This window comes from Platichthys flesus, chromosome 4 (assembly GCF_949316205.1).
Source record: "Platichthys flesus chromosome 4, fPlaFle2.1, whole genome shotgun sequence".
NCBI classification, from domain to species: Eukaryota; Metazoa; Chordata; class Actinopteri; order Pleuronectiformes; family Pleuronectidae; genus Platichthys; species Platichthys flesus.
Genome location: NC_084948.1, coordinates 1,721,176 through 1,735,208, shown reverse-complemented (window position 1 = coordinate 1,735,208; position 14,033 = coordinate 1,721,176). Strand labels below are relative to the sequence as shown.

The window sequence follows — 14,033 nt, the reverse complement described above, 5'->3', positions numbered from 1 at the left end:
AGTTAGCTAAGTTGAAGGATATAGAGATTCTTGACAGTCTAGAGGTTGTCAGGTTGAGCGTGCTTTGAAAAGGCGGCAGGTCATTATTTAGATAACGGGACCCTCCCCCCCCCCACACTCCCTTTGGAATGTTTACAACATGTGGCGGGGGTCAGAGAGATGTGTGGGGATATATGCGTGTGTGTTGGTGCCAAGTTAGCGAAAGTAGTTTGTTGCATGCAAAGAAAGACTGTGAAGATCATAACATAATTAACGATGACTTTCAAATAACTTATAACTAAAATATCACAGCAACACAAATCAAACTTATAAACATCACACGGAATCGAATAACCATTCTGTGCTTAGCGTAGTATAATTATTAAGCCCAGTTGTGTTACATGTCCATGAAAAGGGATTTGTGGCTCCTGTTTTTGTGGTTCAGCCCTGTGATGCAGCTCTTGTGCTGTTCAAAGTTCTTAGGTAGGCTCTTGCGTCGCTGCCTTTTGGAAGGTTTCAGCAGTCTGCTCAAGGCAGGCCTGCTTGAAGGTTTTTAGAGCTTATTGTGGGGAGGTTGTTTCCCTCGCTGGGTCGCTGGGGGAACTACACCTTTCCTCCCGTTGGGTTGAAAAGAAGATGAGTCGAAATAGAGATAGTGAGCTGGACAGCCACACCTGTCCTCTCGGAGAGTTGAGTAGAAAGATGCTGAGTCGAAAAGAGGAAGAAGAGAAGGGGGACTCGGCTCATATTGGCCTGGTTACCTAATGGGTCATGGGCCCAGAGTGACCAATAGTGGTTGACAGTTGTGTCCCCGGTCGTTTTTCACAACTCTGTGTGATGTGGGAGATTGAGCTCTAGAGGCTCTGGTTTGTCTCCAGAACAAAGAAAAACGTGTGATCAAGGCTTTGACTACAAATGTAGGCCGAACAGTAGTTCACAAATACCAGGTCCCAACTTAAATTATATTAACAATTACACACGTAAAAAAGCTGAATCAACTCAATCAAATCAATCAATCAAATTTTATTTGTATAGCCCATATTCACAAATTACAATTCATCTCATAGGGCTTTAACAGGGTGTGACATCCTCTGTCCTTAACCCTCAGCAAGAGTAAGGAAAAACTACAAAAAACCCTTTTAACAGGGTAAAAATATGTAGAAACCTCAGAGAGAGCCACATGTGAGGGATCCCTCTCCCAGGACGGACAGAAGTGCAATAGATGCCACGTGCAGGAGAACATCATCAATAATCAAAGTCTCTAGCAGCATTGATGAAGCACAGTCCATGCTCAGCAACCATCTAGACCACGATCCACCATCCAGACCAGACGCCACTTCAGTCCTCAGTCACCGTCCACCGCCGCCCACCAGGAGGACCCATCACAAGCCACCACTGCGGTCCTGGTCCACCGCCCGTGCCCAATGCCAACGCGACACAGGGTCCGCCACCAGCACCACGATCAGCCCACATGACTCAGAATCCGCCACACTGGATCCAACACCGCGACCCCCGGTGCGCGATCCACAAACCGTAATCCATGGTGCGGCCACAGAGGCCCTGGATCTGCGGGTGATAAAGCAAAGGGATTCCGGGGAAGGGGGATAGGGATGGAGAAGAGGAAGGAGAAGCTGGAAAGAGAAGCTCTGTGTGTCATGTGTCATAAAATAGAACAAGTAACGTTCTGGCGCACTAATTAGCTCTAACTATAAGCTTTATCAAAAAGGAAGGTTTTGAGCCTACTTTTAAACGAACAGATGGTGACTGCCTCCCGATCTGAAAGTGGTAGATTATTCCACAGCCGAGGGGCTTGATGGCTAAAAGCTCTGGCTCCTACTCTACTTTTAGAGAATTTAGGGACGACAAGTAGGCTTGAATTCTGGGAGCGGAGTGCTCTAGTGGGTTTATAAGGTATTAACAGCTCTTTAAGGTATAAAGGCGCTATATTATTGAGGGCCTTGAAGGTGAGGAGGAGAATTTTAAATTCTATTCTAGATTTAACTGGAAGCCAGTGTAGCGATGCTAATATTGGAGAAATGTGCTCTCTTCTCTTTGTTCTCGTCAGGACACGTGCTGCAGCATTTTGGACAAGCTGTAGAGTCTTTAACGACTTCCTGCTGGAGCCTGATAATAATGAATTACAATAGTCCAGTCTCGATGTAACAAAGGCGTGGACTAGTTTTTCTGCATCTTTTTGTGAAAGGACATGTCTAATTTTTGAAATATTACGCAAGTGGAAAAAAGCGGTCCTAGAAATTTGTTTTAAGTGACTATTAAAGGATAAATCAGGATCGAAGATCACTCCCAAGTTCCTGACTGTTTCATTGGAAGCAAGGGCAATGTCGTCTAGCGCAGCTATATCATTAGATAATGCATCTCTAAGGTGTTTGGGGCCAAGTATTATAACCTCTGTTTTGTCTGAGTTTAATAAGAGAAAATTGCGGGTAATCCAGGTTTTTATGTCCTTGAGACATGTTCGAAGTTTAGTTAATTGATTACTTTGTTCAGGTTTTATTGACAAATATAACTGGGTGTCATCCGCATAGCAGTGGAAATTTACCGAGTGTGTCCTGATAATGTTTCCTAGTGGAAGCATATATAATGAGAATAAAATTGGGCCGAGCACAGAGCCCTGTGGAACACCATGATTAACTTTGGTGCGCACAGATGACTCATCATTAATTTGCACAAATTGGGAGCGATCAGAAAAATACGATTTAAACCAGTTAAGGGCGGTTCCATTAATGTTAATTAACTGTTTTAGTCTTTGTAATAAAATTTGATGGTCAATTGTGTCGAATGCTGCACTGAGATCTAACAGAACGAGGACAGACACAAGTCCCTGATCTGAGGCTATTAAAAGGTCATTAGTGACTTTTGCCAAGGCTGTCTCTGTACTGTGATTGGCTCTAAACCCCGATTGAAAGTCTTCATATATATTATTTTCCTGGAGAAACTCACACAGCTGATTGGCTACCACTTTTTCTAAGATTTTAGAAATGAAGGAGAGGTTAGATATTGGTCTGTAATTGGCTAAAACCTCTGGGTCTAGGGTGGGTTTTTTGAGTAGGGGTTTGATGACAGCTATTTTAAAAGACTGTGGTACATAACCTGATGATAATGACAGATTGATAATGTTAAGTAACGAACTATCAATTAGGGGCAGAATGTCTTTAAGTAAGTTGGTAGGAATGGGATCTAAGATACAGGTTGTTGGTTTAGAACCTGAGATTAATTTGGTAAACTGATCACGGGTGATCAGAGAGAAGCTGTCTAAGTAATGGGTAGGATTCTCAGCCGTTTCTGAGATCTCTGTTGTTGGGAGGGTATTAGTGCCAATTGAGGGCAGGAGATGGTTGATTTTATTTCTAATAGTTTGAATTTTATCATTAAAAAAGGTCATAAAGATATTGCTATTTAGGGATGGAGGAATACTGGGTTCGGTGGAGGTGTGACTCTCTGTCAGCCTGGCTACAGTGCAGAAGAGAAACCTGGGGTTATTTTTATTCTCTTCTATTAGTTTTGAATAGTAGGCGGCTCTTACTTTGTGGAGAGCCTTTTTATATTCTTTAACACTATTCTTCCAGTCTATGAGGTTTTCAACATTGTTGCTGGAGCGCCACTTCCTTTCTAGTTTTCTTGATAATTGTTTTAACTCATTTGTCTGGGAATTATACCACGGAGCTAATTTACTATGTTTGACATTTTTCTTTTTTAGAGGCGCTATTGAGTCTAATGTTTATCGTAATGAGTCTGCAGAGCTATCGACGAGGTGGTCGATCTCAATGGAGCTCAGGATTTTAAAGAATTTGTTGTTTATATCTACTGCTAATACGGGTTTAAATGTAATTGGGATTATTTCCTTAAATTTAGCTACAGCACTATCAGGTAGACATCTAGAAAATGAATTTTTTATTAGTGGCATATATTCAGTTATTGAAAAATCAAAGGTTATTAAATTATGGTCTGATAGAACTGGATTGCGCGGAAGTACTGTTAAATTTTCAATTGCGACACCGTACGATAATACAAGGTCAAGTGTGTGGTTACCACAATGAGTAGGTTTGTGCACACACTGACTGAAACCAATAGAGTCTAGTATTGAAATAAATGCTACGCTAAGGCAATCTTTATTATTATCAACATGAATATTAAAGTCACCAACAATAATAATTTTATCGGTCTTTAGGACTAAGTTTGATAAAAACTCAGGGAATTCCTTTAAAAATTCAGTATAAGCCCTGGGAGCACGGTAAACTACGGCAAATATGATTGGCTGTTGGTGGTTCCTGGATTGGCGTGGAAGACTAAGAACCAGACATTCAAATGACTTGTAGCTGAGTTTAGGTTTAGGATTAATTGATAGACTGGAGTTAAAAATAGCAGCAACTCCACCTCCTCGCCCAATTTCTCTAGGAACCTGTGAATTGATATGACTGGGGGGAGTAGATTCATTTAGACTGACATAATCATCAGGATGCAGCCACGTCTCAGTGAGGGACAATAAATCTATGTTGTAATCAGAGACTATTTCATTAACTAAAAGAGCCTTTTTTTCCAGTGATCTAATGTTTAAAAGACCACATTTAAAAGTCTGGGTTTCCTGTATTGTTTCAGAGGTTGTTAAAAATTTGTATTAAATTTTTGTGTGGAGTTCTCGCTCTATTATTGTTTAATTTCAATAATTTAATCGGACGGTGAACTCTGTGAATTTACACTGTAGATTGAAGGATTTATTTCAAATCTGAAAAACATGTAACTCTGAAAACAGAGCATTTGTTTGAAGGTTACATTTACTTACTTACTTATGTTTAAAATGGATATCGTTTCAAAATCAATACAAGGTCATGATCAGGAACATATTTTGTTCATAGGCTGAGCAGAGGTCAAGAGTGCATACACACAAAGTAAGACAGTATAATCATTTTCTGTTGTTTCCGACATATATCAGCTTGCTTTAAGAATCACAAAGAGCTCACTTCACCATGAGTTTTTGTTGCTGTCATGTGTGCACCAAACTCAGAGCCCATCATCTATCGTCTGAACTGTTTACAGTGCTAACAGTTTTTTTTATCACCAGTCGAACAATTTTTCACACAAAAGCCAATAGTCAATGCAATTCAGTCAATGTTTTCCGTCTCTGTTGCTCTCCACATGTTAACCTGCAGGCAACCAAAGCATGCCCAAATATGTTTGGTCAAATTTGAAACAAACCAGAAGGTTTCCGGCCCGAAGATTTTTGCCCTTACCTACATGTTTGACATATTCCCTTGCACAAGCTGTTTATAGAGATTATGTGCACACAGATTTAGATGCACCAAAGCTAAATAAAGCATGATGATAATATATTTCTTTTATTATGATAATATAATAAAAGAAATTCCAACCATCACTCAGATAAATAGACAATGGCTGGTCTGATGTGATGTTTATAACATATACTAAGCTGATCCTTTAATAATAAAAATCATACCATAAAATATATTTTTAACAGTACTTCAGCAAAGTTTTGCAATGGCCCTATCCAGGATGAGTGATAAGTAGACATGTAAAGTTCTTGCCTCTTGCTGTTTTCTGGTGCCTTCAGGTTCAGTGAAGAGATTCCCAATGAAGAGAATGAGATCAACAATGATAGCTTGTCTAAGAGCAGCACTGAGGCCAAGCCTGACGGAAGCCCTCTCCCCATTCATAAGAGCGTAGTCCCTAACAGCACCATCCCCAGCCCAGGCAACCATGACACGCCCATCACAGTAAGTTACACACACACATTTACACTGCACTTAGCTTGGCAGCCTTTATAATGGAAACATTTTTAATGTCATCAGTGTCCCTTTCCCTCTTTCACCCAGTTCGACCTCCCAGCAGAGGAATATGCAGACTGCCTACCAGACAGTGAGTTGCTGGCTCTGCCCCTGATGGTGGAAGAGAGGGACTATGATACCAGCAGGGCTGGTGGTCCTGTACCCTCACCCTCACTCGACTTCAACGACAACGAAGACATCCCCACCGAGCTCAGCGACTCCTCGGAAACACACGATGAGGGTAAACTGCTCAAAATGCTTGTAAAAATGTATCATTGTATTTCAGCAGGCAGTTCGATTTTTGTATTGACCTCACCGACATCTCTCACGTTGACGTGTAGGCGAGGTCCAGGCATTCCATGAAGATCTGAATGGCAGGCAGCACATCAACGAGATCTACAAGTTCAGCGTGGACAAGCTCTATGACATCCTCTTCACCGAGTCACAGTTCATGAGTGACTTCATGGACCAGCGGCGGTTTTCAGGTTTGTGTTTGCGATGCTTATGCAGGTGACCTCTGATATCTGTCCACTCTAGAGATGGCACAAGCATAAATATGGTCTCTACTGCAGTGGTTATTAAATCATTCATGTTCCTGTCTCCCCATCTCCTCGTTTAGATGTGGTCTACCATCCATGGAAGAAGGAGGATACTGGAAACCAGACCAGAGAGATCATGTACACCATCTCTCTGTCTAACCCCCTAGCCCCCAAAACAGCCACAGTTACTGAGACACAGGTACAGTCAGCTCTAATGATTCAGACAGGGATTTGTGAAATGAGGACGTGAAGTTTTCCCGAACGCAGCAGAAGATTATGTGGTTCAGACACTTTCTCACCAGGAAAATGTACAGAACATTCAGGCAAGGGGGGTGCCTAGGCAGAGCATGCAGGAAGCAGGACATGACGTATACACATTTTTGTTACCGAACATCAACTACAGCACTGGCCTTTATCAAAAGACTTGAATCCTGTTCTCTTTCCAAGCTGATGTCTTCTTTGGTGACTTGTACATGTATGGTTCCTCATTACATGTTACATAACATATCATTTAGATGACGCTTTTATCCAAGGCGTCTTCAAATAATTGCATTCAACCACAAGCCCAGAACAGCAAGAATCATGAAAGTACATTAGCTTAAAAAAAAAGCCAAACTACAAAGTGCATATAAATGCAACTCAAGCTTTTTCTCTCTGCCTCTTTTTTTCTCTTTAGATATTGGTATTCTTCCAATTTCACCTCTGTCCTCACAACGCCCCTCAAACATTGTCAATTTTATGGACATTTTCCTGCTAGAAATTAACTCACTGTGACATTTTCCAGACAATTTACTAAGGGGGTGGCAGCAAAAGTTATAGAAAATATCCGTAGCAGCTGACATTTGCGTTCCCAGATACAGTAAAATACCCAGACTTCCATGCATATCTGAAAGCAGCTTTAAGAAACATTAATTATTATTAGAACTATCATTATTATTATTTATATTTTTAAAATTTTGATGTGATTTAAAGACGCAACATGATCTCTGTCATTTGTCAGACTCTGTACAAAGCCAGTCAGGAGAGCGAATGTTACATCATCGATGCTGAGGTCATCACGCATGACGTGCCCTACCACGATTATTTCTACACTCTGAACCGCTACATGCTCACCAGGGTGGCCAAGAATAAATGTCGGTTACGGTGAGTGAGACGTGATCAGATATTTACAGCACATGCATGGAAAATGAGATGTAGGAAACATCCATGTATTTTTTATCTACATCTACTCATATTTGAATCCTGTTTTTACATCTTATTCCGAAAGACTGTATCTATATCCAGTATAGCAATGTTGTCTCTCTCTCAGGATATCAACGGAGCTGCGCTACAGAAAACAGCCGTGGGGGTTGGTCAAAGGTTTCATAGAGAAAAACTTCTGGAGTGGGCTTGAAGAAAACTTCCGCCGTCTTGGTAAATTGTTGATTGGTTTTTCTGTTCTGACAGTTTTTCTAATTTTCTGATTCCTAAATTACATTTAGTAACAGGGTGGGTTGGCAAATGGTTTCTGAAACACTTTTCCTTTCATTTGTTGAAACCCTCTTCTTGCCAGATAGTCATCAATACATGAAGTTGTCTGAAAGTTTGATTCAGACTGAATGAAATGATTAGTAGGCGTATCTGTCTGTCAACAGACCAGCCTGCCTGTGCATATCCTCCCAGTGCTCACACTGCCCATGACCGCAGAGAAGATACAGAGAAGTTAGTGAGCAAGTCAAGGCTTCTAGCAGTTGTCAGGTTGTCATTTGGCCTAGGCTTCGATTAGAGGGGTTTGGATGTTTTAGTCGCAAGCATGCTTAATAGATAATAGAGACACAATTAGTGAGTTCTTTTTGAGATGGTTGACAAAACAACATTATCGATGAATTTTGGAAATCAACCATCCGGATCAGAGAAGAACAGTATTTATAGCTGCTATTAAAGGGAGCTGAGGGGGAATGAAGATAAGTTTAAATAACAACTGTGTTCTTCCCCTTTCAGAGCTGGAACTGTCAAAGCTTGAGGAGTTCCTCACCGAGACCCACCAGCTCTCTCCGAAGGCTAAGGTGATGAAGAACTCCACAGTGAGGCGGAAGAAGAGGCAGCTACCCCACATGCGCAGCCAGCATCTGGACGAGGCGCTCAGCCCCGTTACCACGCCGACGGACGACGAAGTGATCCAGAGGATCAAACAAGTGGCAGGATCCACACAGACCAGACACCAGAGTCCAGAGCACCATCACCTGTCCGGTGGCCTCGCCCTGTACAGTGTCTCCAAACTGCTGCTCATCATCAGCTTTGTGTATGTCCCAGAAACACACACACAGACACACACATGCTGACATGACACAGGGAAATACACACATGCTCGTGTCACAAGGAAATTTCCCTTGTTGCATGATTTCATCCATTGCTCCAGTCTACTCTGTGTTGTCTGTGTAGAATGTAAATTTAAGTCTTCATTGTTGTTTTCTGTCCTCTCCTTTCATCGCCATCCATAGGATCTGTTTAAGGTACATTTAATATCGGATAAGCCGGCATAGCAAGATTCATATATTGACAAAGTGTTCCCATTAATATTTAAATATTCCTACCATTTACATACCAGCTAATTGAGGACATTAGAATGCAAAGAGATTGACTTGTTTGCTGTGTTTCGTTAGCTTGGTGCTGCTGGTGTTCCTCAACATGATGCTCTTCTACAAGCTGTGGATGCTGGAGTACTCAGCACAGTCCTTAACAACATGGCAAGGTCTACGGCTACACGAAAGGTACACACACAGGCACCGATACACCTTCAACCCTGGTAACAGACATACACACACACATGCACACCGCCGCTGTTAAATACACACTAAACTGTATCCATATGGTAGTTGACATGTTTGACAGACCTTCTAAAATTACCCTAAATAGCTCTGGTCTCACTGAAACAACTGACCAAACTGCCTGTTGTCATGCTTCAGTGGCTGCACCCCAATGTTGCTAAATGTGTGTGTGTGTGTGTTTGTGTTTGATTGTGTGTGTGTTTGTGTGTGTGTGTGTGTGTGTGTGTGTGTGTGTGGGTGTGTGTGTGTGTGTGTATGTGTGTGTGTGTGTGTGTTCCTCAGTAAACTGCCTCAGACGCAGATGGAGTGGGCCCAGCTCCTGGAGTCGCAGCAGCGTTACCATGACACAGAGCTGCAGAAGTGGAGAGAGATTATCAAGTCGTCAGTGGTGCTACTAGACCAGGTACTTAGACACAAGACCATGATCAGACCTGGTTACAAGTGGGCAGCTCCAATTACACTTATTCTTGCTCAACGACAAGTCTCACTCACAACTGTGCAGCAGCTTATTTGTCCCTCCTCAGCTTCTTACATCTTTCTCTCTCTTGTTTGATCTTCCGTTTGTAGGAGCTCTTCATACTTATACTCTGGATGTAACAAGTAGGGCCAGCCATTAAAGTCAAATGTTTCGACATTATCAACATCAGAAAAAGATTTGCCTATAGTATTTTCTTTGAGTAAAATCTAAATTCCTCTCTCCAGCTCTCACTCTTTCTAACTTTTGCCTTATGCACGAGACTTGCAAATTAAGCCTGAAACATGCTTCTGCGACTGCGTCTGCGTCTTTTCGCGCCGCTGTGGCGCAAGACTCGTTTTCATTCATGCTTCCCCAACCGTTGCGCGTCTTACAAAGCAATTCCGCGCCAGAACACTAGGCGGAGTAATGCTTTTTGTCGAGACGACCTTAGAGACGCCTTCTTTCTTCTTCGTCGATTGTTTATTTACATAGCCACTGCGGCTCCTCGTAGCCTTTTTCTGGTGGACAAATCCGCCAGTCAGTGACAGGTTATACAAGTGATCATACTATCGGATATCTTCTGCCAAGTGCTCTTCTATTTGGTCCATATTCGTTCTTCTAAATCTTCCGTGATTTCTGCCGGTATTATGGGGCATGAAACCGGAAATGTAGCTCCAGAAGGGATGTAGAGGAGACCATTCACAGCCTTGCGGGCTGAGTGAGCTTGCGGAGCTTTGCCGTAAATTTTAGAAAAGGGGGTCGACACCCGTCAGCACGTAAGGAGGGATACATAAGCACGTAAGGGACCCGGAAGGGCTCTAGCGCTTACGGGCCCGTGAAAACGCAGAAGCATGTTTCAGGCTTTAGACTTGAAGCGAGATGTGTGAAGTTGCCAGAATATAAGCAACGACCTAGAATAATAACCAGTCTTTCATCGGTGATAAAAATGTACTGGACTGTCATATTTTCCACATAATGGTGTGTTCACAACGAATGTTTGCATCTCTCGCCCTGAGGGTCACGCTTGGTGCAGTGCAATAGATGCAAATTTCGATGCTCCAAATGCATGAATTGCGTATAATGCTCAAGTTGAAATATTTCAACTCAGGCGTCAGATTCGCTTGACTCAATATTGCGTAAGCCATTCAGCTCTGAAAATGGGAGATAGAACCAGTCACTGGTTGGCCTCAGGTAGCGGTGGAAACGACTGTCATCCAGACACAGCTACTGAAGTAGCCAGTTTAAGTCCCTGAGCTGTGTGCTCGTCCTGGTGGGCTTGTGGACCCACACACAACAGCGCTGGCTACTCTTAGTGTTTCTACTTCATGTACAACGCAACTACTTCAACCAGTAGTCCTGTGTTCCAGAGAATAGGCGAATACTTCCCGGTTATGTTTACTTGTGCATAACGAGCTTTACAAATGATGTATAATAATAATCACAAATGACCCCGCTGCACAAATATTGCATTTAGGTGTGAACACACTATAAGAATACTTTGTAGCAGAGGAGACCTACTGATTTCGTTCCAAAAGTATGATTCATTTACACAGTGACATTTATAAATATAGGGCCCAGGTTGTAAAATACCAGAATTCCCCTTTCAGGAGAGCTGTTCAAAAACTGTCAAACATGGCATGTAGATGCATTTCATTATCTTAAAGGAAGTGGGAGAATAGTTTCTTGTTCCATGCATAATTGTTGGTCAGTGTAAATTCAATAAACAAGTTGTTTCTTCTTGTTTCTCCTCTTTAGATGAAAGACTCTTTATTGAACCTCCAGAGAGGCATCGGTTTAAATGACTTCGAGGCTGAAGAGAAGAGAAATCGTTACCACTAACACACCACCATAAGGCCATGAGGGCGTGCTGTGCAATATAGGACCTGTTTCGTTTGTGAACCAGTATGCAGGCAGCAGCGAGTCAGAGCGAAGATCAGGACCAACGGTGAGCTGGTCCAACAGAGACAAAGAGAGGGCCGAGGGTAACCAGCCCACAGATGGGTAAAAAACCCTTAGGAGGAAGTCATTGACAGAAAGTGCCCCTATCACACACAGGAACTGAGTTGTCCCCAACATCACTGAGGAATTGTAGGAAGGTGCAAGTCTCTTCTCTAAACTCGTGGGATAACCGTTTTCTTTTACTCTCTGTATGTCCAAGTGCACCCTACTGTAAGCCATGTCGACAAGGAGAGTAGCAGAGAGGACGAAGGAAATCTACTGCATGCATTTAGACAACCTAGCTCTCCTCAGTCAGTGTTAATGGTGTCCAGTTCCAGTCTATGTCTGTCAAAAAAGAAGAACAGAAGAAGACGAGAGATCAAGTCAAAGAAGAGGGGGGTCCTTTCGAGTCTTAATGGCTTTCTACACACTCTCGACTGTTCCAAACCAATCGTCCCCAAGAGGGCCTCGCTGCAGCGTCCCTTTAATAAACCTCCAGCCAATCAGAGTGCAGTATCGCGCCACAACTGAAAAGCAAAGGAAGTATTGTAGCTGGAGGCTTGTTGCCTGGTCAGGGCTGGTTCCCTGTCAGAGCGCTATGGTGAAATATTTAGAAGTAGAATCTATAGCTTGAGACCTACACCAGTATTTTTACCTTCATACACAGTTCACATGATCGGTTGCCCCTGCCTCGGTGTTCGATTCCATACAGTACGTTTTTCCTCATCTTTCTAATAAAGTCGAATGTATTATGTAGCCTGAACAAAAGGCCAGAGTTATTCTTCTTTGAAAAAGGGATGCTGCAGCCAGACCAGTAGGGAGACCTGTGTTCTTACTTGTTTTATTACTAAACTGTGACTATATCTCTTGAAAAATGTTTGAAATTAGAAAGAATTATATGAATATATTTGAAATATATAAGAATATTTCATTATTTAATATATATATTTCAAAATATATAAACATTAACTATATTTATTGTTAATTTATGTATATAAAGAAATTATCAGATCTCAAGACCAGTTAAAGCATTTCTAACAAAACGTGTTTTCTTCTAAAAATGCATGCCAGATATGTCTGTGACATGTCCAGTGTGCAAGAATGATTCTGCATTTGCGCAATTATCTTCGCGCATGTGTGTGTGTTTGTGAGTGAGTGCGAGTGTGTGTGTGCTGTAAAGTGTGACATTTTTACCATACAAGACTTAAATGTTTTTTAATTTGTTTTATTTTCTGGCTTCTGCAGCCAGACTGCCTTTTTTTAATGCGAATGCATTTGTATGCTGCCTTGCATTATCCCCAAAAGGGTACAGTTTACAACCGAAGAGTTTTGTTCCAAAATGACATATCCAGCATTAGAAAAAATATATACATCTCTATTTACATCAACGTGTCCAAAGTGATTGATGTCACTTTTTGAGGCATGCTAATTAGCTTAAAGACAAAATCTAGAAAGAACCGAGAAGACAGACTAGATCCTCTAAATATTTAATATTGAAAGAACCTGAACTTGATGATTTTTCTCTTGTAAATGGATATATAACATTTTGGAGATGAACCCTTCATCTTCCCTCTGTGATCAACTGTTGATCCATGTTACCATTGACTGCTAAAAAAACAAACTGTTTGACAATTTGAGAAATACATTTGTTTGCTTCTGCTTAAATAGCAAGTTGGTTTGCAGTAATTGCCAAATACAAATACGAACGCTGACATCTTGCACATTTGGAGCCAAAGTATGTGCAGTAGCAAGTGCTGTGGTATGAAGGTCCCATAGATACATGCACTTGACCTATCGCAAGTCGGTCTTGGCTGTCAATCAACCGTAAAACCAAACTTACCAGAAAAATAACCAATTGAATATAAATCGGTGTAATATTAACTACCTTAGATGACATAAGCCGTATTTGAGAAAAATTAAATTGACCCTTCAGTTTGGTCCATGTCCCTTTCATTAAGATGGAGGAGGCCGGCTTTATGACATATACAACAGCCAGCCACCAGGGGCCAATTGAGACCCTTTGGCCTCACATTTAGGAAACTGGCAATTTGTAAATCTCTGTTTACAATCTATAGTTTCTTTGCGCAATTGAATGAGCTAAATGGCTCAAGCATCATGTTTATCATACCGATATGATATGAGTGGTATCAAATCTCTCAGCAAGAACGTAAACAAGTATATTTTTCAAAATGTTAAACATTTCTTTTTAAAACACCTTATTCAACCCAAATTATACTCTCCCTTCCCCCATTTCAAGTGTCTGTCTTGGATGCAATGAAAGCATGAGAATTTACCTAACGCATTTGAATTTTACCAAAAGAGAGAAGTAGAAATGTACCTTCACAATATTCACGTTGTTTTGAATACAGTATTTATCATGTATGTCATATATTATATACAGGATTAGGTGTGGTAAAGAGCATCTTTTAAGAGTTTGTCAACAGAGACCCCATTACATAGCTGACATGCTTCAGCAATGATAAGGACTTCCAAATTGAGAAAAACTTACTTC

The 14,033-nt window shown here is 41.5% G+C and overlaps 1 protein-coding gene across 3 annotated transcripts in view; it reads left to right on the top strand.

Annotated features, from left to right (window-relative positions):
- The window catches only part of gramd1bb (GRAM domain containing 1Bb), a 54,778-nt gene extending 40,820 nt beyond the window's left edge, over positions 1–13,958 (top strand). For all 3 annotated transcript variants that reach the window (XM_062385583.1, XM_062385582.1, XM_062385584.1), the window contains 10 exons: positions 5,567–5,729; positions 5,829–6,021; positions 6,122–6,265; positions 6,400–6,518; positions 7,320–7,462; positions 7,629–7,732; positions 8,300–8,600; positions 8,962–9,069; positions 9,409–9,529; positions 11,339–13,958. In XM_062385583.1, the coding sequence (XP_062241567.1) occupies positions 5,567–5,729; positions 5,829–6,021; positions 6,122–6,265; positions 6,400–6,518; positions 7,320–7,462; positions 7,629–7,732; positions 8,300–8,600; positions 8,962–9,069; positions 9,409–9,529; positions 11,339–11,422 (1,480 nt within the window). In that variant the 3' untranslated portion in view covers positions 11,423–13,958. The remainder of the gene's footprint in view (positions 1–5,566; positions 5,730–5,828; positions 6,022–6,121; positions 6,266–6,399; positions 6,519–7,319; positions 7,463–7,628; positions 7,733–8,299; positions 8,601–8,961; positions 9,070–9,408; positions 9,530–11,338) is intronic.
- The last annotated feature ends 75 nt before the right edge of the window (positions 13,959–14,033 follow it).